Source organism: Pelophylax lessonae (assembly GCF_965119305.1).
Source record: "Pelophylax lessonae genome assembly, chromosome: 9".
NCBI lineage: Eukaryota > Metazoa > Chordata > Amphibia > Anura > Ranidae > Pelophylax > Pelophylax lessonae.
This window is the reverse complement of record NC_138776.1, coordinates 273441205-273468435: the sequence shown is the minus strand read 5'-3', so window position 1 is coordinate 273468435 and position 27231 is coordinate 273441205. Positions and strand designations below refer to the sequence as shown.

General features: G+C 45.9%; 1 protein-coding gene across 1 annotated transcript in view; it reads left to right on the top strand.

Annotated features, from left to right (window-relative positions):
- Positions 1-27231, top strand: part of LOC309562632 (NACHT, LRR and PYD domains-containing protein 12-like) — a 187015-nt gene that overhangs the window by 16756 nt on the left and 143028 nt on the right. Inside the window, exon 3 of the mRNA XM_082266888.1 lies at positions 26914-27183. Within this exon, the coding sequence (XP_082123014.1) occupies positions 26914-27183 (270 nt within the window). The remainder of the gene's footprint in view (positions 1-26913; positions 27184-27231) is intronic.

Here is a 27231-nt window from a genome sequence, read left to right as displayed (position 1 = left end):
GATGATATTAGTGATGATGGAAATGATGTTGCTAATAATGCTGATGATAGTGATAATGATGTTGTGCCAATATTGGTGGTCACTCGCAGTGCCGCAAAGGCGGCGGAGATGTAGGCCCTGGTCGCAGAACAGAAATGGAAACTCATTCAGCGCTACAATCAGCAAAATGGAGTAAAAAGCTGCTGAACACCGATGAAGGTCAAATCTACCAAAACCCAGAGAAAGCATAAAATACAAAAGGGGTGCAGCGCTACAATATAAAATATAAAATATAAAATGTATAATTGTGAAAAAAGTCCTGACTGAACAATTAAATCACAAATACTATGTAAGCATAAAAATGAAGGTAAAGAAGAGTCCTTTAAATGACACAAATCCAAGCCATAAGATTAAGGGAAACCCGTGCTGTGAAGGATGAAACTATTGCACCTCTTCATATGTGACTCCATCACCAGAGTGTGTGCTAGCCTCTCACCTCAATTCCCAGACCTCTAGGGTCATAGCGCAGTGTGTTATCAAACACCTAATGGGCTCCCAATCTGCTCAGCTTTGCCTCCAACCTCCAACCTCAGACCGATCATAAAGTAAGAGATTCCATCATGTAGAGGAGGGAACAAAAGGACATCTAGTGCTCTCCGTATATTCAACAATTTATTAAATAATAAAAGGTAATGCACTTACAAACATGGCACTTTCCCAGTGCATAACGAACAGCAAATGTGTAAAACAGCACAGCCAGCTGGCCGCTCGGTGTGCGATCCCTTCTGAGCGTCGCGGGTGACGTCACAGCTCCTCCCCCGTACGCGTTGCGTCAGTGGGCGTGACTTCTTCAGCGGGGTACGTGGAGGGCGGCACCCGCACGCTATTTATCGATGCTGCTAAGCGACCGGACCAATCATCCCAGGGCGTAACAGGAAACTCTCAGGTTTCCATTTTGGAATAGGGAAAACCAGCCCTACTTCCTGGGGACTCCGGAGCTAACAAAAAACTCTTGTTTACAGACCGGAAACTGGGGAAAAGACACGGATCAATTCCTCTCAGCCTCTGTCAATGTAGTAAAGAGCAAATAAATATACTATTGCACTTCGTGGATGCTAGGGGCACAGAACCTTTAACAGGACATAAAGTGACAATGCATAGTGCATAATATAATAAATTTAATTCCTTAAAGGTAAACTTACCTAAAAATTTCCAAAAAAAACTCTTTTTTAAAAAAACTCTATTTTAAAAAACTTTCTTTAAAAATCTTTTGGAAAGTTAACAAATATCAAATAAGATAGTAAATACAATTCTAAAATCCTCTCATAAAAGCTAAAAAAAGACGTGTAACCGCGATGCTCCGTATGGATCTTACAAACACATGTATATATACAAAAAACATAACAGAAAAAACATCTAAAAATCAGCAATTATCATCTATTGAAAATAAAACAATTCAGATCAAATTCCACATTCAATCCCCCCCGGTACTAGAACTTTAGTCTGGTAAATCCAGAATGATTCTCTTCGACTTAGTTGCCTAGTAAAGTTACCTCCCCTCCAGTGTCTGGTAGTTTTCTCAATCCCCAAAACTTTAATCCGGTGGGGTCACAGTGATGGTATCTTTTAAAGTGTTTGGGGACATTGTGCTTATCCTTTCCCTTTCTGATTCTGTTCATATGCTCTCCTACTCGAACATGCAATGCCCTCGTGGTTCTGCCCACGTATTGATATCCGCATTTACATTCGAGCATATAAACTACACATATAAACTGCTGTTCTGCTGGTCGCAGAACAGCAGGGAGAGGTCACTGTGCCCTCCCCTTGTTCTGACCCAGTGGACTCCACTTCTGGTGAGCCTCAGCAGCTCTCCATGTTCGCCACAGGACTGCTAGCTGGGACTTGTGGTACCGCCTTTGAGACAGCACTGCAGACAGACCAAACCCTAGAGCAGTTGAGGAGTGTAGCTGATTGCCCCCCTACCGAGAATGACAAACAGAAGGTCTACTGGGACAAAGGGAAACTGTACAGAGAGGGTTTTCCTGCAGGAAAAGACCAGTGTAACCTAGGTAGAAGGCAGCTTGTTGTACCCAGTCAATTCAGGGGGCAATTGCTGAAAGTGGCTCATGAGATCCCCCTAGCAGGGCACTTGGGGATCACTAAGACACGAGGGAGGTTGATACATACCTTTTATTGGCCTACCATGTTCGCGGACATAGCTGACTACTGTCGGTCCTGTGCTGTCTGCCAGCGAGTTGGCAAGGCAGGAGAGGTACACAGGGCCCCACTACAACCTTTGCCTGTGATTGACGAACCTTTTAAAAGGGTGGCAGTGGATATAATTTGGCCCCTAGCCATCCCTAGCAGTTCAGGCAAACGTTATATACTGACAGTTGTCGATTATGCCACGCGTTATCCAGAGGCTGTGGCTCTCTCCTCCCTCCGAGCCGATAAGGTCGCTGATGCTCTGCTGGGGATCTTCACAAGAGTGGGGTTCCCAGCCGAGCTCATTAGCGATCAAGGCCCCCAGTTTGTGTCGGACTTGATTCAAGCTCTCTGTCAGAAAATACAGATGACGCATATCATGGCCAGTCCTTATCATCCCCAAACCAACAGCTTGTGTGAGCGTTTCAATGGGACCCTAAAACAAATGTTGTGCACCTTTGTGGAGTCGCAAGGGAAGGACTGGGAACGATATCTGCCTCATCTGCTGTTTGCTTACAGAGAGGTGCCCCAGGAGTCCACCGGCTTTTTGCCGTTTGAACTGCTGTACGGACGGAGGGTAAGTGGGCCCCTGGACCTAATCCAGGAAACTTGGGAGGGCAAAATTGCTGACCCAGAAGTCTCTGTTGTGGATTACGTCCTAAAATTCTGAGACAAAATGGAGACGCTGGTGGGAATTGTACGGGAAAACCTGACCCAGACCAAGCAGAAGCGTTGGTATGACCGTAAGGCTAGGGAGCGGACATTCAACGTTGGTCAGCAGGTGTATTTCTGCTTCCCCTGTGGCAGAACAAACTCCAAGCAGCATGGGAAGGCCCATACACCATCACCCAGCGGCTGAATAATGTCACTTACCTCGTCAGGCTGGGAGAGGGGAATAGACGGCCGAAGGACTTCTATGTGAACATGATTAAAGCTCATCATGAGCGCACGGCCTATGCCCTGCCAGTCTGCAGCAGGCCCGAGCCTGAGGAGGCTGATCCCCTTTTAGACCTGGTCGCTGACACCAAGGAGGGGGACTCGGCCCTCCCAATAAACTCCAATCTGACCCCCTCACAGGTACCTGGACTGCAGAGCGTACTGGCAGTGTATAGCATCAGGTTCACGGGAAAACCTGGGAGGACACCCCTCGCTTTCCACCAGGTGGATACAGGGACACATCCTCCCATTAAACAGTCGGCCTATCGTGTCTCTCTGGAGGTGCTGGCTGACATGAAAAGGGAGGTGGAGGAAATTCTGCAGCTGGGGGTGATTCAGAAGTCCCACAGTGCCTGGGCGTCACCAGTCGTCCTGGTCCCCAAAAAGGATCAGACGACCAGGTTCTGTGTGGACTACCGGAAGCTGAATGCAATCACCACTGCAGACGCCTACCCCATGCCACGGATTGATGAGTTGTTGGATAGGCTGGCGGCTGCCTGCTATATCACAATCATGGATCTGAGCAGGGGGTACTGGCACATCCCTCTAGCCCTTGAGGCACGGGAAAAGTCGGCCTTCATCACCCCATTCGGCTTGTTCGAATTTACGGTCATGCCGTTTGGGATGAAGAATGCCCCAGCCACCTTCCAAAGGGTTATGAATGACTTACTGGGGGGGATGGAAACCTTTGCTGTTGCCTACCTGGATGACATTGCCGTGTTCAGCCCTACCTGGGAAGACCATCTGGGGAACATGTCAGAAGTCCTGGACCGACTGACAGCTGCCAATCTGACTGTCAAACCCAGCAAGTGTCAGATAGGCATGACTGATGTCCAGTACTTGGGACACCAGGTAGGAGGCGGAATCTTGAGACCCGAGACGGGGAAGGTTGAGGCCATCCTGGCCTGGCCTACCCCTCAAACCAAAAAGCAGGTTATGTCATTCCTGGGAACTGCTGGCTACTATAGGAAGTTTGTCTGTAACTACAGTAGCCTGGCAAAACCCCTGACTGACCTAACCAAAAAGAAACTGCCCAAGATGGTGTCATGGACCCCAGAGTGTGAAAGGGCATTTCAGGCCTTGAAAGAGGCACTAGCCAGCGCCCCTGTGCTACAGGCTCCAGACTTCACCCGCCGCTTCCTAGAGCAGACTGATTCCTCTGCATATGGATTGGGTGCAGTCCTGAGCCAGGTGGATGATGCTGGAGAGGAACATCCCATCCTCTATCTGAGCCGGAAGCTGCTCCCCAGGGAAGTAGCGTACGCTACGATCGAAAAAGAGTGCCTTGCGATCGTGTGGGCCCTCCAGAAGTTGCAGATGTACCTGTATGGACGGCACTTCACTGTGATCACCGATCACAACCCCCTAAGCTGGCTAAATCGTGTTGCTGGGGAGAACGGCAAACTACTTCGGTGGAGCTTAAGTCTCCAGCAATACGATTTCACCATCCAGCATAAGAAAGGTAGCACCCATGGCAATGCTGATGGTTTGTCGCGTCAAGCTGAGCCGCAGGAGACGGGTGCGTCTGGAGGGGAATTGTACTCCCCTCCTATGCACCCACAAGAGGGGGAGGTGTAATGGTATCATGGTATCGACACCATCCTGTCCTCAGCGTCCATCTTGTTCAGTGACACAGGCGACATTCCAGTAAGCTTTAACAGCAGATGTGTACTCTGCAGAGGTATTTCCTCTCCCCCCTCCCCTCTCTCTCACTCACGAGTTCCTTATCTTCAAACACATCCTGGTTGCCTGGTTGTAAAGCATTATCAGTCCTTCTAGCAGGAGTTGGGTCTCCGAAGACAGCAGAGGGTCAGATTAGATGTCCAGTGAAATTGCTTTGTACATTCTCAAAGCCAAATTGTTAACTTACATCTCACAATCCGTGCTCAAATCATATCTTTTTAACCGAACATAACATATTAACAGAAAGTAGATATTTGGGTGCCCCATAAAATACCAATCGAATTAAGTCCCAGCACGGACACCGTCATGCCTAGGAAAGGCAAGCTAGCGATCCAATGCCGTACAGGTCAGAGGTTATTCCGTGCTAACCCATGTTTAGTGTCTAAAGATAGGACATTCCAAACCGAACCATGAAATATCGGTTTCAAGTGTGTCACCGTTTCATATCTCCAGATATGAGTGCTTTTATGAATATGTCAAAGCGGGAGGTCATTTAGCAGTTTATAGACTCAGAGACATTTGCTGAGTACTTCTGGTGACACCCCCTGGAGAGTCAGAGAAAAACACAGCAACTGAGAGAGTTCTCAGTTCTCATCCTAAGATCGAAGGCATAACACCGCCCAAGGGGAACCAAACCTACCTGTTCAACTCTGAAACTAAGGTAATACCAGGACCGTTTTAATGCAAGTATTTTCATTCTTTTATTCTCCTATTTCTTAATTGTTGTATTGTGCCTCTATTTCTTTGTAACCCATTTTTCTGTAAATATTTTTATTCATACCAATTTTAAACCTTTCTTATAATTAAACCTTATTTTGAAAAGTGTTAACTTTGTCTCTAAGCTCTTAAACGCAACTTGACCCAAACAAATCTGCCTCCTGAAGAGCGCTACTGTGTGTTATAGACAGTTATTTTAAAGTCATAATTGATATTTGTACTGTTTAGGCTAACCTATCTGAAACATTCTTGTCATGTGACAGTGTGTTACAGACGGTTATTCTAAAGTCATAATTGATATTTGTCAAACCACGAGCATCCTCTAGGCTCAGTATAACGTAGAGGTGGTGGCAGGAAAGGGTTAATCGTTTAATTAACCCGGTAACAATTGCTCTCAGTCTGCTGGCATCTAGATTGTGGTCCCGCAAGCTGGACAATCTGTGTGCTGGGTGCAGCTGAGAGTGGCATTGTTACGCAAGCGACGGCAGGGTATGAGATTGCTTGGTCTTTGGTCACGAGGTGGATGAGAAGGCCAGGGGTCTGATACCCGCCTCCGTCACATACACCACCCTCCCGGTCATCCTACATCCATAAAAGATGCAGGGTGACTTAAACATAAGAAAGCCACACAAGGCTGGACATGGTGCCTCCCAACCTCTTTAAAGGAATTTGGGGTCCACAATCCCCATGCCCAAAGTGACTCCTGTCACATCACATTTTCAGTAAAAAATACCCTGATTCATTTTAGGGTACACAATGGCGGGATTTACTAAAACTGCAGAGTGCAAAATCTGGTGCAGCTGTGCATAGCAACCAATCAGCTTCCAGGTTTTAGTTCAAAGCTTAATTGAAGGAGCTGAAATTAGAAGGTGATTGGCTACCATGCACAGCTGCACCAGATTTACCCCTCTCCAGTTTTAGTAAATCAGCCCCAAAGTTATACCAATTTTTTGGTAAAAAGATGGGGATGCTCCAAGTAAATAGATACCAAACATGTCAAACCTTAAAATTGTGTGCGCCTGTGGGATGGGGACAAAGGTCAGTGCTCTATATGTCTTTATAAGCCCCCTAAAGCCATCTGTTTAGAGTTAGCTGTGAATGATGGCCCGGGAATGATTGCTCTCACTCCAGCATGTTCATATTTATATGTGCATGTACTATATGTGGGGTGTGGGGCTCAGACATTTTCAGGAGGCTTTAAATAATTGGGTGTAACCTTCATTTTTTACACTTTTCACTAAACTTTTTTGTTTATGTAGCACCCTCCTAGGTAGGTGCCAGTGAGGACATGGCTTGTTTGGCAGGGGGTGGATGTAGCATCCTCCTAGGTAGGTGCTAGTGAGGACATGGCTCGGTTTGGCAGGGGGTGGATGTAGCATCCTCCTAGGTAGTTGCTAGTAGGGACATGGCTTGGTTTGGTGGGGGGTGAGTGTAGCACCCTCTTAGGTAGGTGCTAGTGAGAAAGTATAGTTTGAGCTCTGTCTGCTTACCAGAGGGGCTGCAGGTAAATCTATATTGTTCTCTGCCTATCAGAGATCAGGATCTATTAGTGAGGTCTGCTCATTGAGCTCAATATGCGATTCATTCAGTCTAGAGAGTGTTTTATGCTGGTCCAATAGGGAGACATGTTGGACAGTGGGAGTAAACCAGACAAATGGGTGCATGGGCTTTTGATACAGTCCTGACAATTGGCAGAGAGAAAGTTGCCTTGGTACATGTTGGGATACTGTATAAAAGTCAGAAGCACATGTGTGCAAGGTCTTTCGGCTGGATAGTGGAGTCCCAGATGGAGGGGGCGGCGGCCTCCTCCTCTTTAGAGGTGCCATGCAGCCTCAGGGGGTCGACCTGAAGGCCTGGAGAGTAGCAGTGAGGAGTTGAACCCGGAGGTCCAGAGGAGGTGACTGAGAGTGGAAACACTGGAGGATCTGTCTTTGCAGTACAGTGAGTACAGAAACTTGTGTCAAGGGGCCTGACCTGAGGAGGGCCACCCCTGCTCCTAGGATAGTCAGTGGATGGGTGTCAGTGGGAAGAAGATGGTAGTGAGAGGGTCCTGAAGATAAGTTATCATCCATCAAGTCATCTTGTCAGAGAGCAAGAGATTTAACCCCATCCACACTTGTGGCAGTGTGGATTAACAGCCAGGATGTTCCAAATTCTCAAGCAAAGTTCTGAAGATAGAAGTCCTCAACCGATGTGAATAATTCAGTTGGAGTATCCCACTATTCCCTTCTCTTATACCAATTACCAATAAACAACAACAAAAAACCAACACCATAGACGACAACAAACACAAGGGCGCACCGGCCTAGTGCATTATCTCTTAGACGGGTTTATTAAAATAATGGATTAAAAATACTCACAAACGAGTTTCTTGATAAAAAGCACATCAAATAGATATAAAATCCTCAGCATCAAGATCGGGGCTCTGAGGAAGAGGCGCTGCCTCGAAACGCGTAAGCCTGTACAGCTTCACAGGACGATCCAATCCCGATCTTGATGCTGAGGATTTTATATCTATTTGATGTGCTTTTTATCAAGAAACTCGTTTGTGAGTATTTTTAATCCATTATTTTAATAAACCTGTCTAAGAGATAATGCACTAGGCTGGTGCGCCCTTGTGTTTGTTGTCGTTTATAGTGTTCCCGGACCACCCTGGTCCAGCAAGGGGCTGCAAGGCTGAAGTATTATAAAGTTGCCGTGTTATCTGTTCTCATTTACAAGCCTACAGTCAGGTTGGATAGAGGATTGCACCACTCAGAGCGCAGGGAATAGGTGCTGCATTGACAGTACCTCTACTGGTGTGAAAAAACCAACACCCCTAGACTGTTCATTCGTGTGACCAGCCATCAGTAACAAGGTGGGATCTAGGGATTTATTCCAAAGGTAATTGAGTGCTGGTAACCAGGAGGGCCCGTCATGTTACGAGTCACCAGGAACAAGGTGGGATCCAGGGACTTATTCCAAAGGTAATTGAGTGCTGGTAAGTCCCGTCATGTGGCGAGTCATCAGAAATAGTGATGGACGAACATCGGCCGGGGCGGTTCACAAACGTCAGCCGCAAATTTTCTCAAATGTCCGCGAACCGCAAGTTCGCGGCAGGCCCCATTGACTGTAACGGGAGGCGAACTTTAAAAACCTTTAGGTCATATTTACAGCCACAAAAGACTTACTAGCTGTGCACAAATAGTCCCAGCACATGGACAATGTCATAACAGAAGTATTGCTATTGGAAAAGTTGCCCTAAAAATTTTTTTTTTTTTTACAGCAAAATTTTTTTTCTTTTTTTTCATAAATCAGCCAGAACTGACAGCAGCCGGTAAATACATGTCAAATACATATAGGGTCTATTCACACATCTGTAAAATGGGTCCGCATCCATTCCACAATTTGGCAGAACGTTTACCGACCCATTGATTTTCAATTCCAGTCTGAAAAATTAGGCATTCACAGGATAAAGAAGTAAGTGTCGGCCAGTACAGGCCCCAAAAATTAGCCCACATGCGTTTACCTGACAGCTAAGAATGTTCTATTCTGTGACTGAAGGTACATTAGGCATTCACAGGACACAGAAGTAAGTGTCGGCCATTCCAGGCCCCAAAAATTAACCCACATGGGTTTACCTGACAGCTAAGAATGTAATATTCTGTGGCTGGAGGTACATTAGGCATTCACAGGAAACAGAAGTAAGTGTCGGCCACTATAGGCCCCAAAAATTAGCCCACATGGGTTTACCTGACAGCCAAGAACGTAGTATTTGGTGGCTGGAGGTACATTAGGCATTCACAGGATACAGAAGTAAGTGTCTGCCACTATAGGCCCCAAAAATTAGCCCACATGGTTTTACCAGACAGCTAAGAATGTAGTATTTGGTGGCTGGAGGTACATTAGGCCTTCACAGGATAAAGCAGTAAGTGTCGACCAGTATAGGCCCCAAAAATTAGCCCACATGGGTTTACCTGACAGCTAAGAACATAGTATTCTGTGGCTGAAGGCTCATTAGGCATTGACAGAAAAAATAATTGTCGGCCATGAAAGGCCCCAAAAATTAGGCATTCAATGGACATGAAATGCCTTTTATTCCGCTGTATTTAGCAAAGACAAGGACCAGAATTGTTGTGGGTGGATGGCGGTCTGGCGGATATTTGTGACCTATCATGAGGAATTTCAATGAAACACGGTCTACTGGTCACATGTGTTGAATTCCTCAGAGATCCATGCCTCATTCATTTTTATAAATGTGAGGTAGTCTACACTGTCATGAGCTAGGCGAGTGTGCTTATCGGTCACGATCCCCCCCTGCTGCACTGAACGTCCTTTCGGACAGGACACTGGACGGGGGGCAAGCCAACAGTTCCATTGCAAATTGTGCAAGCTCTGGCCAGAGGTCAAGCCTGCCCACCCAGTATTCCAGGGGTTCATCACTCCTCAGAGCATCCACATCGGCCGCTAACCTGTTGTAGTCGGACACCTGTCGGTCTATACGTTCCCTGATGCTGGATCCAGAGTACAGCTGCCGATGGGTCGGCTGAAAGAAGGATCTCATATCTGAAGTGACCAAGACATCTTCAAACCGCCCTCTTGTTGCAGGCGCTGTTGGATTGCTACCCGCAACTGTCTCTCTGTGACTGGAAATTCCTCTGCCAGTGCACGCAAAAGCAGAATGCAGCATTTCTCGCCGCAAGGCCTGGAAGTGCTGCATTCTGACCGCCCTCTGTGATGCTGGTAAAATTTTTTTGTTTGTAGTTTGGGTCTAAGTACGTTGCCACCCAGTACTGGTCCTTGGCCTTTATGCTTTTTATATGGGGGTCCCCCTTAAAACACTGGAGCATGAAGGCCCCCATTCGCACTAAACTGGAAGCGGTGTAGTGGCCTGGCTCCAGCTCATCATCCAGGATAATGTCGTCCTCGTTCTCCTCCCCCCATCCACGGATAACACCAGGGATCCCAGAAAGGTTTAAAGCATGCTCTTCCTGCTCCTCCTCATCCGCCCCAGCACCATCCTCCTCTGACTCCTCTTCAGACTCCTGTTGACTTGTCTCAGATGGAGTAGCACTTCCTGGGAATTCATCCAACATTGCGACTTCCTCATCTTCCTGCTCCTCGACGGCTTGAACAATGACACGACGCAATGCACGCTCCAGAAGAAGGCGTAAGGTATGATGTCACTGATGGCGCCCTGGCCGTGACTGACCAGTTTGTTGATCTCATCGAATGGCCGCAGAAGTCTGCATGCGTCACGCATGAGCAGCTACTGGCGAGGTGAAAAAAACCCAAGCTCCCCAGAACCTGTCATAGTTACATAGTTACATAGTTACATAGTAGGTGAGGTTGAATAAAGACAATAGTCCATCCAGTTCCCCCTGTGTAGGTGTGTGTGACTGTAATCATCTAACATAGCCCTTAATCTCCTGATCCTTGAGATGTAAGTCTAAGAGTCTTTTGAAAGTCACCATACTACCCGCAGAAACCACCTCTTGTGGTAGACAATTCCACAATCTTGTAGCCCTAACAGTAAAGAACCCTCCTCGTTGCCTGAGGTTAAAACGCTTCTCCTCTAATCGCATTGTATGTCCTCGAGTCCTCATGCAATTCCTTCGAATAAACAGCTTTTTTTCTAAGCTGAGATCCCCATTAAGATATTTATAAATTGCTATCATGTCTCCTCTCAGACGTCTCTTCTCCAGGGAAAATAAATCGAGCGATTGCAGCCGCTCTTCATAGTTAAGGTCCTCCAACCCCCTAATCAGTTTGGTTGCCCTTCTCTGGACTTTCTCCAGCTCCAACACATCCCTCCTGAGGACTGGCGACCAGAACTGGACAGAATACTCCAGATGCGGTCGGACCAGAGTTTTATAAAGTGGAAGGATTATAGTCTTATCTCTGGAATACATCCCTTTCTTTATGCATGCTAATATTCTGCTGGCTTTGGAAGCTACCGCTTGACATTGCATGCTGTTGCCTAATCTATCATCAACCAAGACTCCCAGATCTTTCTCCATTTTTGATTCCCCAAGGGTTCCCCTCCTAACGTGTATTGTGTTCTTATGTTTTTAGTCCCCAAGTGCAGAACCTTACACTTCTCCACGTTAAACCTCATTTGCCATGTCGTTGCCCACTCCGTAATTTTGTCCAGGTCATTCTGTAGGATATCTGCTTCATGCTGTGCAGTTATTGCCCTGGCCAATTTTGTGTCATCTGCAAAAACTGATAACGAACTACTGATCCCGACCTCAATGCGGTTTATGAATAAATTGAACAAGGTTGGTCCCAGGACTGAGCCCTGGGGGACCCCGCTTACCACCTCAGACCAGTCTGAGTATGCGCTGTTTATTACCACCCTTTGGACACGGCCTTTTAACCAGTTCCGTATCCAAGAGCAAACCCTGCTGTCGATACCTGCAGACCTTATTTTATAAATTAAGCGCTTGTGGGGAACTGTATCAAACGCCTTAGCGAAATCCAAGTACCTTACATAGTTACATAGTAGGTGAGGTTGAATAAAGACAATAGTCCATCTAGTTCAACCTGTGTAGGTGTATGTGGCCATAATCATCTCTCATACCCCTGAATGTTCTGATTCTTGAGATGTACGTTTAAGAGTCTTTTGAAAGCCACCATACTTCCAGCAGAAACCACCTCTTGTGGTAGAGAATTCCACAATCTTGTAGCCCTAACAGTAAAGAACCCCCCACGTTGCCTGAGGTTAAAACGCCTCTCCTCTAATCGCATTGTATGCCCTCTAGTCCTCATGCAATCCTTTCGACTGAATAGCTTTTTTTCTATGCTGAGATCACCATTGAGATATTTATAAATTGCTATCATGTCCCCTCTCAGGCGTCTCTTCTCCAGGGAGAATAAATCAAGCGAATGCAGACGCTCTTCATAATTAAGGTCCTCCAATCCCCTTATTAGTTTAGTTGCCCTTCTCTGGACTCTCTCCAGCTCCAATCAGAACTGGACAGAATACTCCAGATGCGGTCGGACCAGAGTTTTATAAAGTGGAAGGATTATAGTCTTATCTCTGGAATACATCCCTTTCTTTATGCATGCTAATATTCTGCCGGCTTTGGCAGCTGCCGCTTGACATTGCATGCTATTGCTTAGTCTATCCTCTACCAGGACTCCCAGATCTTTCTCCATTTTTGATTCCCCCAAAGGTTCCCCCCCTAAAGTGTATTGTGCTTTTATGTTTTCAGTCCCCAAGTGCAAAACCTTACACTTCTCCACATTAAACCTCATTTGCCATGTCGTTGCCCGCTCTGTTATTTTGTCCAGGTCATTCTGTTGGATATCTGCTTCATGCTGTGCAGTTATTGCCCTGCCCAATTTTGTGTCATCTGCAAAAACTGATATAGAACTACTGATCCCGTCCTCAATGCTGTTTATGAATAAATTGAACAAGGTTGGTCCCAGGACTGTTCATCCATGTCATGTTTGTGCACAGGTGCACAGTCATGTTGGAACAGAAAAGCCATCCCTAAACTGTTCCCATAAAGTTGAGAGCATGAAATTGTCCAAAATTTATTGGTATGCTGACGTTCCCTTCACGGGGCTTCCCTCCAGCAGGGGGAGCGCTCAGCTCTGGCGCCGTTCTTTCCCAGCACTCCTCTCTATAGTGTGTGTTCACTATGTGAGGCCGCTGGAGGATTTTTCCCGGTGGGAGTGCGACCGAGAGAGCGCAGTGCATCATGGGGAAGCGCGACAACCGAGTGGCATATATGAACCCTATAGCTATGGCCAGATCCAGGGGCCCTGTAGCTTCAGGTGGACCAACCATTCAGGATTATTTAAGCAGGCCAAGACCTACCTGGGAGGAAGTGAAAGAACAGCTAGAAAAGAAGAAGAAAGGGTCCAGGGCGCTGGCTGAGTTTGAGGAAAAGATGAATAAAGTGTGCTTTTATTCTTTTTTAACTTTCCCTTTTAATCAGACAATGAAATGTTAATCTATATGTCTGTATGACTTGCACCTCAAAAATGAAACTCAAAAAGATTTGAGGTTCCAATATAAAGTGCAGTGGGTTCTTATTGCATCCACTGACACCTGTGCTGGGGGTTCTTATTGAATCCACTGACATATGTGCTGGGGGTTCTTATTGAATCCATTGACACCAATGCTGGGGGTTCTTATTGTGTCCGCTGACATAAATGCTGGGGGTTCTTATTGAATCCACTGACACCAATGCTGGGGTGTTCTTATTGTGTCGCCGAGTTCGTACAGGTAGTCATTAACTGCACGTTTCTGCTGGAGCAGCCTATCAAGCATATACATCGTTGAGTTCCATCGTGTCGGGCAGTCACAAATAAGACGCCTGACAGGCTGGTTGTGTCGCCGCTGAATGTCAGCAAGGCGAGCCATGGCTGTATAAGATCTTCGGAAATGGCCCGAGATTTTCCTGGCCTGCCGCAAGACGTTCTGGACCCCAGGGTATTTGCCAATGAATTGCTGCACGACCAAGTTCAGGACGTGTGCCATGCATGGCACGTGTGTTATTTTGCCCTGTTCCAGCGCGCTCAGCAGATTGGCACTGTTGTCGCACACCACTTTAGCAACTGTCAAATTCAGCGGTGTCAGCCACTGATCTGCCTGTGAACGCAAAGCTGAAAGGAGTGCTGGACCAGTGTGGCTCTTGGCTTCCAGGCACAACAGACGCAGAACAGCATGACAAAGTCTCACCTGGCATGTGGAATAGGTTCTGGGGATCTTGGGCGGCGCAGCGGAAGAGACGGTAGCAGCGGAAAAGGAGGAGTCAGCCGAGGAGAAGAGGGAGGATGGAGGAGGAGGAGAAGAGGCAGGCCTGCATGCAATCCGTGGCGGTACAACCAAATCTACACGGGTGCTACGGGTTACATGCTTGACGGCCGTCAGAAGGTTCACCCAGTGGGCAGTAAAAGTGATATAACTTCCCTGCCTGTGTTTTCTAGACCATGTGTCTGTGGTCAGATGTATCTTGGCATCGACACTGTGTGCCAGAGATATATTCACTTGCCGCTGAACATGGCCATACAGCTCTGAAAATGCCCTTCTGGGAGAAATATTTCCTGCCTGGGACCTTCCATTGTGGTGTTCCAATGGCCACAAATTTCCGAAAGGCCTCCGAGTCCACCAGTAGATATGGCAGTAGTTGGCGGGCTATCAGTTCCGACAAGCCAGCAGTGTAACGTTGGGCAAGAGGGTTATTCGGCGTCATCATTTTTTTCCGCTCCAACATTTGGGCCACGGAAGCCTGCTTTTTTCCAGAACAAAGTGACAACGGCATCATGGAAGGTGGAGTGGAGGACAATTGTGAGGAGGAGGAGAAGAGGCTGGATGGTGAGAGCCTCGAGTGTGGCTTTGTGGGTCTTGACGGTGTTGCTCCCACTGGGCTCGGTGATGGGAGTTCAGGTGCCTTCTTAAGGCAGTCGTCCCTAGGTGAGTGTTGGGCTTACCGCGACTTATGCGTTGACTGCAAAGGCTGCAGATTGCAACACTGTTGTCAGCAACGGACACATTAAAAAAGCCTACACTGCGGAGCCATGTGCCGGCGTCCTGGGAGCACCAGATGTGACTGTACATGGTTGATGGCTCGCTCCTGATACATTTGCAGTCTGCTTTGTACCTCTTGTGCAAAATAATTCCAGTGACTCAAGCGGAGGGTATGTGGTGGTGGTGGTGTTTGTGGTGGTGTCTTTGGGGGTGCACACAGCAGAGAGTGAAGAGGGTGCAGATAGAGAGGATGAGGATGGTGCAGAAGAGGAAGGCTGAGTGAGCCACTCAACCAAGTCTGGTGCGTCCTTTGACGTAATCGAACGCACCTTCTGAAACTTTACACTTTGGCTCCGGCCTACTGCTCCTGCCCTACCCCTACCACCCCTGCTAAAGGGCCTGCCTCTTCCTCTGCCTGTCATTTTTTAAATTACCCTGTGAAAAAAGTCTCTAGAGAATCGCAGTATATCTGGAACAAGGTATATAACACCCCGCTTCAATCTGTTGTATTGGGGGGCCACAGGTTTATCACACCAATTCTACAAATAATTGGCCAGTAACTGTTGTCACTGTGTGTAGCACAGTTAACGCAGCAAAAGAGGCCACATTTTTGCAGGAATAAAATACATTCTTAGAAAAGTATACTGTTAAATTACACCCCACTTCAATATGTGGTATTGGGGGGCCACTGGTTTATCACACCAGTTGTTCAAAAAATTGTCCAGGGGGTTTGGCACTGTGTGTAGCAGTGTAAACGCAGCAAAAGAGGTAATATTGTTGCAGGACACAAATACACTTATAAAAGTATACTCAGATAACACCACACTTCAATATGTGGTATTGGGGGGCCACTGGTCTATCACACTAGTTATAATACATTAAAAGTGCTTTTGTACCTTTTTGTAGTATTGCTGCAGCAACGCTCGCCACACCAGTCACAATGCTGCACAGTGCACAATACAAATCCACTATAATCTGCTTTCTATATTAGAAAGTACAAACCCAATTCCAAAAAAGTTGGGACACTGTACAAATTGTGAGTAAAAAAAGAATGGACTAATTTACAAATCTCATAAACGTATATTTTATTCCCAATATAATACAGATAACATATCAAATGTTGAAAGTGAGACATTTTGAAATGTAATGCCAAATATTGGCTCATTTTGGATTTCATGAGAGCTACACATTCCAAAAAAGTTGGGACAGGTAGCAATAAGTGGCCGGAAAAGTTAAATGTACATATAAGGACAGTTTATTATCAGTATTGAGGGAATGTGAGGTATCATGCTTCCTGTGACCGATACACAATATTGATTTGTGATTTTAATATTTTGTGCCTGCCAGTAGGTGGCGCAATTAACTTTTAATTTTAGGCCTTTAATGGGCACTGGCATTCAATTTGATGCTAAGGTGACATTAATGTTGCCATAAAACTTCTAGTTTGAAATTCAGGCATATACCCCCTTGCGAAGTACCCTAGTGCAATTAGTGGCGGTCTGCCATCAGTGCGGACATCACTGCCTTTGGTCTTCGGCAAGATGGTGGATGGTCCCGCCCTCGATGGTCACACGGGGCGTGATTCCTAATGTATTTAAGCGGTGTCGTCAGCACGCCGCCCGTACCTTGAAAACGTCATATTTGACGAAACGTGCGTCGGTCGCGGCGTGCTGACGTCACCAGCTTGTTGAGGACGGGCGGAGGAGCCAACCGGCCGGCGGCTCATCTCAATCCCTGTATCTACGCTTGATGCTTCTTATGCTTGTGAGTAGAATATACCATTTGTGAATAAAGGGTTTGTTGGTTTTACACTATCAAGCTTTCTTTTATTGCATACTTGGTTGTGATTTGGAGTGATCGTTCCACCTACTGCTGGTTCCGAGGGTCATCTATGGGATATTTGGCGTTTACCCATATGCGATTTGGTAAGAGGCAGTGGTGTTGGGGTGATCTTTCAATCTTTGAATCTGGTGGCTTTTGTGTGTCCCTTTACTTATCTTCTGGTAAGCATTTGGAACATAGGGGTGCTGGTGCATAACTTTCATCCTTATCTGCTCTGGTGGTGGTGTGCACTTCTCAGGGTGTCATTTAACAACAGTATTATGCTATGGAAGCTTCTGTTTTCTTTACATGATTTCCATCCATCACCTGAGACGAATATGGGCTTGCAGATCTGAGATTGGCAGACCTAATTTGAGTTTGGCTTTTCCCTTTCCTTTATCCGGTAAGGAGACTACATCACCGGTGATACACGTTTCTGATTTGGGAATTTACATTTTGGACTGTGTTTATTTCTGGAGATTATTTGGGACTTTTTGTGGACATTCATTTGGAGTTAACATCATATTGTGCCTTAATTTGACATTCATTGCCATTTATAACACAATTTAGCGCAACTTATTTTTATATATACTTTTTTGATTGTTTGTCGCAATTTAAGTTGCTGCTGGATCTCATTAGTTAGCGCAGTTATCTTCTTGTATAAATTTGTATTTTGACTACCTTTAACTGCTGCTTACTATACAAATATGTCAATCACAGACATTTTTGCTTATCGCGCTGCCAAGGTGTTCAACACCGAGGGAGTCTTTGAAGTTTTCTCCCCCAAAGATGACGACCTGGGGGGCCTTTTCATGCGCCTCAAGAATTTAATGATCTCTGAGATTCATACGCAGTGGGACATTGCTTTCCTTGAGACGTATTTGAAAAACAGCATGGTCCCCAGGAGCCTTAGGTGGGAGGTATGCCCCCAAACGGGGGAATCAGAATTGGAGGAATGGTACAAATATTTTAATGAGGCAGGCCTGTCTTTTCTTAAATTTCTGATGGGGAGAAAGAAAGCAAAACTGTCTAGATTGGATGAAGAAGTTAAGTCCATCAAGGATAAACTCTCTCCTTTTATGGACAGTGAGGAATATAAAGCCGCCTCTGGAAATCTTCTTAAGACCCTCGAAAAAGAGGAAAAGGAGCAAAAAATTAAGAAAAGGAAGAAGTATAATCGAGACATTCTTGATTACCAGAAAGGGAGTGTATTTGAATGGCAAAAGAAATTACTTTTGGGGACTGACGAGGAGACTGATGCGCCAATGGATGTTACACAGCCTGGGGTATCGGCCTCCTCTATGGTCCCAGTATCTGGTGCCCCGCAGAGGGGAGCTAATACATCTAAAACTCCCAAAAATAAACAGAGGGCTTCTCAGAGATCACCCGTTAGGGGGCAAAACTTGAATAAGGGGAGACCCCAAAATAGGCCTACTGGACCCTATGTTTCCCACCAGCCTAGCCACTGGAATGGTAATGCCGTGGGACCACGGGGTGCTCCATGGAATGGACCTCAGTGGCGAGGTTCTGATGGTGGAAGGCAGGGTCCTTATCGCAATTTTGGCCCTCAATGGAGGCCCCACCCTTCTGATCAACATACTCCCTATAGGTATGATCAGACCCCTCAATGGAGACAGGGACCACCCAATTTTAGGCAGAATCAGTCATGGATGAACCCTAACTATGGTCAGAACGAATATGGTGACTATGAGGAAGGTCCTTATGGTAATGAGCAACGCCAGGGTGGGCAGTATTATAATGTACCGACCAGAAACCAATTCTTTCCCCTAAGGGACAATGAATGTCCCGAAGACGAGGAGCCTGTCAGTTCTCAGCCATTGCAACAACGTAGGGTTGTAGATACTGGGGCCCCCCCCTTCTCGGGCACTCAGCAATTGGGCCAGGGATATCCGGGTTGGGGTTTTTCCAGGGTAAATCAAGGCATCAAGAGGTCGGCAGAACAAGACGAGGCACCAGAGGGGGGAGAAGGATCCAACTCAAAAAAAGTAAAGATGTAGCAGGAGTTGGGATCTTCAACTTAAGTAAAGTTGTCCTATCTGAACCTGAAAAACGGATTCTAGACAAGGGTCTTAAGTTTGCCCCCCCGAGAACCCTTAATAAATTTGAGACGTACATGGACGTCCACAAATTTATTAGGAAAGTGAACATCAAACGCTACATCGCTAGCAACCCTGTTAAAGAGAATCGCATGGTATCCCAGTATCAGCACTCTGGGCTTGCGAATGCCTCTTTGTTCAACCCCCCAGGCTCCCTAGCTCCATCTGTCAAAGTCTTCAGAGATATTGTCCTGAGGGACCTTGAGTCCATGAAGGTCCATAAGTGCAAACTAAATAGGGACTTACAAGAAGGACTTGATTCTTTATGTAAAAATAAAGAGTTAATTATTAGGCCTGCGGACAAGGGAGGGGCCATCGTTGTCCTGGATAGATGCGATTACTTACGAGAAATGCATCGTATTCTGGATGATGGCTCCACCTACTCTGTCCTGTCGAGGGACCCCAAAGGCCCATATAAACGGGAATTGGGGAGTATTATTGATAGGGGATATCAATTAAACATTCTTAATAAGAAGGAGACGTCTTTCTTAATACCTAAATGTCCTCGTACCCCTGTCATATACTACTTGCCCAAGATTCATAAAAGTCTGACTTCCCCCCCGGGTCGTCCCATAGTCAGTGGCATCGACTCTGTGACGTCCCGGGTGGGGAAATATATTGACTTTTATCTACAGCCCTTAGTACAGAGGATGCCATCTTATGTGCGGGACACTAGACAGGTTATTAACGCACTTTCTAACTTCACTCCTACTCATGGTATGTGGATGGTGACGGCAGACGTGTCGTCACTGTACACAATCATTCCTCATGAGTTGGGTTTGGGTGCAGTCAATATGTATCTAAATAGAGACTCAGGCTTGTCCAATATACAAATTTCATACATTATGGAATTATTGGAATTTGCAACCAAGCACAATTATTTTTGGTTTGGGGGCCGGTTCTACCAGCAGGATACTGGAGCTGCCATGGGCGCCAAATACGCCCCATCCCTGGCTAACTTATTCATGGCCCAATGGGAGGAGGATGTCATCTATGGCCGCAACAGACCGCAATTGGTGTTGTGGGCCAGATATATAGATGACATCCTCCTCCTGTGGGACGGTCAAGAGTCTGACCTTGTCGTTTTTCTGGAGTCGCTTAATGTCAACACTAGGGGAATTAATTTAAACTATGAAATCAGCCAAAGTAACATCACCTTTTTGGATTTGTCCATCTCTATACGAAATGATATGTTTGTCACCAAGACGCATTTCAAGGCCACTGACAGGAACTCCTACATACCAGTTGACAGTTGTCATCATGAGTCCTGGTTGAAGGCTGTTCCGAAGGGACAATATATGCGCCTACGGCGTAATTGCTCAGATCATAGCGATTTTCTTGCCCAGGCCCAGACTCTCACCGAGAGATTTCTGGAAAAGGGTTATGACAGGGGGTCTCTCGATGAAACCCTGGAGGAGGTTAGTAGGATGGACAGACTAAGTTTGTTGACACCTGGTGCTCGTGGGGTGGGCACTGATGTCAATGTTTGTCCTTCTTTCATTACCACCTTTTCTAACCAACACATGGGCATTAAGAAAATTATACAGCGTCATTGGCATATCTTACGGAATGACCCTATATTGAAGAAAATTATGGTTGAAAAACCCTGAGTCATCTTTAAAGGGACACCGAGCCTTCGCGATTTGGTTGCCCCAAATGTCATTGAGGCACCCACAAAACAACCAACCTTTTTGGAGCAACTAAAGGGATACTATAAGTGTAACAGGTGCCAAGTGTGCCGCCTGAATTGTATTAGGCAGAAAAACACCAAGGAGTTTGTTTCTACCAGCAATGGGAGGACCTTTAAGATCAGTCCCTTTGTTTCCTGCACGAGCACTGGGGTCGTCTATCTGCTCCAGTGCCCGTGCGGGTTGCAATATATTGGGCGGACCAAACGTCCTCTGAATGTTCGTTTGAACGAACATATTGCCAATATACGCAAGGGATTTGATAGACACTCGGTCTCTAAACATTTTTTGGTGGCACATAACAAAGATCCGAGGAATATGTTGTTTTTAGGGATTGATAAGTTCTCCCCTCATTGGAGGGGCGAACCTCTAGTACGAAGCATCTCCAAAATGGAGATGTCATGGATCCATAGAGTCCGAACATATACGCCGTACGGACTTAATGTTGACACAGATGTCAATGCATTCATTGACACAGCCTGAGGATATGGCATTTTTAAGTTTATTATTTATTATTTCTTTGAGATGATTGCTTTGGTTCTATAGGATTTAATACATTTGTTGCTTTCATTCTTCACAATTCATTACTGATTTGGACATTGCTTATTAGCTCTCTATGTGTCTAATATTTATTTAGCGTAATTGATGCTTATTTGACTACATCATGTACTGTGGAGCACCAGAGTTCACGAAACTGGCATTTATATGTTAGTATGAAGTGGACATATGTTTTTGTCACTTGGTGGCGCTATCATTTACCCCATTGACTGAAAGCTTATTTATTTCTATATTATATGTAAATTTAATTAATTTTTTATATTTACATTTTTTATTTTTATTCTCAATTATATTGAGTATATTCGTTTAATGTTTAATTGTATTATCAGTATTGAGGGAATGTGAGGTATCATGCTTCCTGTGACCGATACACAATATTGATTTGTGATTTTAATATTTTGTGCCTGCCAGTAGGTGGCGCAATTAACTTTTAATTTTTAGCCTTTAATGGGCACTGGCATTCAATTTGATGCTAAGGTGACATTAATGTTGCCATAAAACTTCTAGTTTGAAATTCAGGCATATACCCCCTTGCGAAGTACCCTAGTGCAATTAGTGGCGGTCTGTCATCAGTGCGGACATCACTGCCTTTGGTCTTCAGCAAGATGGTGGATGGTCCCGCCCTCGATGGTCACACGGGGCGTGATTCCTAATGTATTTAAGCGGTGTCGTCAGCACGCCGCCCGTACCTTGAAAACGTCATATTTGACGAAACGTGCGTCGGTCGCGGCGTGCTGACGTCACCAGCTTGTTGAGGACGGGCGGAGGAGCCAACCGGCCGGCGGCTCATCTCAATCCCTGTATCTACGCTTGATGCTTCTTATGTTTGTGAGTAGAATATACCATTTGTGAATAAAGGGTTTGTTGGTTTTACACTATCAAGCTTTCTTTTATTGCATACTTGGTTGTGATTTGGAGTGATCGTTCCACCTACTGCTGGTTCCGAGGGTCATCTATGGGATATTTGGCGTTTACCCAGTTGCGATTTGGTAAGAGGCAGTGGTGTTGGGGTGATCTTTCAATCTTTGAATCTGGTGGCTTTTGTGTGTCCCTTTACTTATCTTCTGGTAAGCATTTGGAACATAGGGGTGCTGGTGCATAACTTTCATCCTTATCTGCTCTGGTGGTGGTGTGCACTTCTCAGGGTGTCATTTAACAACAGTATTATGCTATGGAAGCTTCTGTTTTCTTTACATGATTTCCATCCATCACCTGAGATGAATATGGGCTTGCAGATCTGAGATTGGCAGACCTAATTTGAGTTTGGCTTTTCCCTTTCCTTTATCCGGTAAGGAGACTACATCACCGGTGATACACGTTTCTGATTTGGGAATTTACATTTTGGACTGTGTTTATTTCTGGAGATTATTTGGGACTTTTTGTGGACATTCATTTGGAGTTAACATCATATTGTGCCTTAATTTGACATTCATTGCCATTTATAACACAATTTAGCGCAACTTATTTTTATATATACATATAAGGAACAGCTGGAGGACCAATTTGCAACTTATTCGGTCAATTGGCAACATGATTGGGTATAAAAAGAGCCTCTCAGAGTGGCAGTGTCTCTCAGAAGTCAAGATGGGCCGAGGATCACCAATTCCCCCAATGCTGTGGCGAAAAAAATGGTGGAGCAATATCAGAAAGGAGTTTCTCAGAGAAAAATTGCAAAGAGTTTGAAGTTCTCATCATCTACAGTGCATAATATCATCCAAAGATTCAGAGAATCTGGAAAAATCTCTGTGTGTAAGGGTCAAGGTCGGAAAACCATACTGGATGACGGTGATCTTCGGGCCCTTAGACGGCACTGCATCACATACAGGAATGCTACTGTAATGGAAATCACAACATGGGCTCAGGAATACTTCCAGAAAACATTGTCGGTGAACACAATCCACCGTGCCATTCGCCGTTGCCGGATAAAACTCTATAGGCCAAAAAAGAAGCCAAATCTAAACCTGATCCAGAAGCACAGGCGTTTTCTCTGGGCCAAGGCTCATTTATAATGGTCTGTGGCAAAGTGGAAAACTGTTCTGTGGTCAGACTAATCAAAATTTGAAGTTCTTTTTGGAAAACTGGGACGCCATGTCATCCGGACTAAAGAGGACAAGGACAACCCAAGCTGTTATCAGCGCTCAGTTCAGAAGCCTGCATTTCTGATGGTATGGGGGTTGCATGAGTGCGTGTGGCATGGGCAGCTTACACATCTGGAAAGGCACCATCAATGCTGAAAGGTCTATCCAAGTTCTAGAACAACATATGATCCATCCAGACGTCGTCTCTTTCAGGGAAGACCTTGCATTTTCCAACATGACAATGCCAGACCACATACTGCATCAATTACATCATCATGGCTGCGTAGAAGAAGGATCCGGGTACTGAAATGGCCAGCCTGCAGTCCAGACCTTTCACCCATAGAAAACATTTGGCGCATCATAAAGAGGAAGATGCGACAAAGAAAACCTAAGACAGTTGTGGAACTAGAAGCCTGTATTAGACAAGAATGGGACAACATTCCTATTCCTAAACTTCAGCAACTTCTCCTCAGTCCCCAGATGTTTGCAGACTGTTATAAAAAGAAGAGGGGAGGCCACACAGTGGTAAAAGTGGCATGGCATTGTCCCAACTTTTTTGAGATGTGTTGATGCCATAACATTTAAAATCATTTTATTTTCCCCTTAAAATTATACATTTTCTCAGTTTAAACATTTGATATGTCATCTTTGTTGTATTCTGAATAAAATATTAAAATTTGAAACTTCCACATCATTGCATTCTGTTTTTATTCACATTCTGTACAGTGTCCCGACTTTTTTAGAATCGGGTTTATATATTATATGTGGATTACATCCCTATGTAGTGCACTGCACACCTATACCAAATAGCAGCCCTTAAAAGGACTTTTGTGGACCTTAACAGAGCGATTTGTGTTACTGACGATCTGTCCCTGATGCACTCGCCAACCTCTCCCTACACTGATAAAAAGTGGAATGTGAAATGGCCGACAGCTCAGGTCTATTTATAGGGTAGGGGGACTGTTCATGTGCTGAAATGTTTCAATTGGCTGTCCCGTTCCACCTGACGGCTGTGTCATGGGTCAAAGTTCTCCCCAATGTAAACTAATATGGCCGCCGCAAACAACGCCATGTGTTCGCAAAATCGGCGGGCTACGAACGAGCAAAATTTGCCACAAACCGACCGCTGGGCGAACCGCAAGGCCATCCCTAATCAGAAACAAGGAGGGATCCAGGGATTTATTCCAAAGGTAATTGAGTGCTGGTAACCAGGGGGGTCAGTCATGTGACGAGTCATCAGGAACAAGGTGGGATCCAGGCACTTATTCCAAAGGTAATTGAGTGCTGGTAACCAGGGGGGTCCGTCATGTGACGAGTCATCAGGAACATGGTGGGATCCAGGGACTTATTCCAAAGGTAATTGAGTGCTGGTAACCAGGGGGGTCCGTCATGTGACGAGTCATCAGGAACAAGGTGGGATCCAGGGACTTATTCCAAAGGTAATTGAGTGCTGGTAACCAGGGGGGCCGTCATGTGACGAGTCATCAGGAACAAGGTGGGATCCAGGGACTTATTCCAAAGGTAATTGAGTGCTGGTAGCCAGGGGGGTCCGTCATGTGACGAGTCATCAGGAACAAGGTGGGATCCAGGCACTTATTCCAAAGGTAATTGAGTGCTGGTAACCAGGGGGGTCCGTCATGTGACGAGTCATCAGGAACAAGGTGGGATCCAGGGACTTATTCCAAAGGTAATTGAGTGCTGGTAACCAGGGGGGTCCGTCATGTGACGAGTCATCAGGAACAAGGTGGGATCCAGGGACTTATTCCAAAGGTAATTGAGTGCTGGTAACCAGGGGGGTCCGTCATGTGACGAGTCATCAGGAACAAGGTGGGATCCAGGCACTTATTCCAAAGGTAATTGAGTGCTGGTAACCAGGGGGGGTCCGTCATGTGACGAGTCATCAGGAACAAGGTGGGATCCAGGGACTTATTCCAAAGGTAATTGAGTGCTGGTAACCAGGGGGGTCCGTCATGTGACGAGTCATCAGGAACAAGGTGGGATCCAGGGACTTATTCCAAAGGTAATTGAGTGCTGGTAACCAGGGGGGTCCGTCATGTGACGAGTCATCAGGAACAAGGTGGGATCCAGGGACTTATTCCAAAGGTAATTGAGTGCTGGTAACCAGGGGGGCCGTCATGTGACGAGTCATCAGGAACAAGGTGGGATCCAGGGACTTATTCCAAAGGTAATTGAGTGCTGGTAACCAGGGGGACCCAACAACATCATACTCGGCAGTTCCTGCGGGGACAGTGCTACATTTATGACATAGGGAAAAAAGCTCCCATGTGATAATATTTTGTAATGACACGTTCTCTTTAAGACATCCGGGGTCATTTAGACCTCCATTGAAGGGGAAGTGACAGTCGGACCCGGAAGTGATGGAATACGCATTGCTTTTCGGTTCTTACTAGAAAGAGGAGATCAGCAATGGCATGATCACTGGTCCCCTTCTATCCTGGGGCACCTGTCATACCCGTCCTGGGTCAGCAGGGGGATCAGAGAGCCCAGGTCACATGGCAAAGGGCCCACGCTGGGGGGATTTATGGAAAGGATCCTATCTGACAGATGACGGTTACTGCAGCAGCTGGGAGTCTATGTAGATCTGTCTGCTCCTCCCACCATATGTCAGTCACAGTGAGGGGGGTTGAGGGGGACCCCATTAGACATGTGCAATTAATTTCATACCAATATAAATTGTAACAAAATTTTGGTTTTTTGGAGATTCGGATGTATCGAATCCCTGAATGAAATAGTAACAAATTTCATTAAAGTTTGTTTCGTTTATTCGTTTTCTAATGAATTCCAAATTTTTGGAAGGATTGGATTTCTGTGTGAAGAACAGCTGGTTGTTAAGCAGTGGGTCGGGAAGACGCCCTCCATGTCCTTAATCGCTTTCTGACCGTATTCCGTCCATATATATACGATGGCAAGGCGGCTCTCCTGTGCAGAATCACTTACCTGCTTGCACAGTAAGCAGCTTGCTATGGGTGCACCTGAGCCATAGCTCCTTGTGTCCATTCAGACATGGAGCCATAGCTCGGCCCTGCCCCACCCCCCTCTTTCTCCTCATTGGCTGACTGACTTTGATTGACAGCGGTGGGAGCCAATGGTGCTGTGCTGCTGTCTCAGCCATTGAGGAGGGACAGTCTCGGGCAGCCAAGAAACTCCTGCAACATTGCTGCATGGAGATGGGGCTCAGGTAAGTATTAGGGGGGTTTGGGGGAGCTCAGGTAAGTATTGGGTGGGTTGGAGGGGCTCAGTTATTATGGGGGCTGCTGCACACTGAAGGCTTTTTATCTTCATGCATAGAATGCACCTTCTGCCTTTACAATCACTTTAATGCATTCCCAATGTTGTCCTCAAAGTCACAAGAAAAGACCCTCCCCCGCTGTATTGTATTTAGCTTCCTTTGCATCTTTTGACAATAGTTTTCCTATCAGCCCTAAAAATGTCCAGAACGTCAAGATTTACCTCCCATAGATTTCAGTAGGGTCCTCCACGAAGTTCATGAATACTGGACTTCACTGTTGGTGGATGGAACCCGGGCAGAATCACTGACCCCTAATAATAAATCCATCCAGAATACATATTACCATCTATACAGATGTGATCTATTATATATGAAGTAGAAGTCATGTGACCGTGTGATTTATATTCTTGTACTGAAGGTGAGGAGCACTTTGTAGATCGGTATCGGGAAGAGCTCATCCAGCGGATCACTATGATACCTCCAGTGTTGGACAATCTACTACAAGAAGGTCTTCTGACTCAGGAACATTATGACACTGTGAAGGCTAAGAAGACCCCCCAGAAAAAGATGAGGGGTCTGTATCAGTTCAGCAGAGGATGGAGCATTCCTGACAAGGACTTCTTCTACCAAGCTCTCCAAGCCAGCAATCCCGGGGTCATAGAACACCTGGAAGGAACATCCTTATCAGGTATGTTACCCAGAGATGTTTTCTTTGTATCTTTTCAGCTACTTTGAA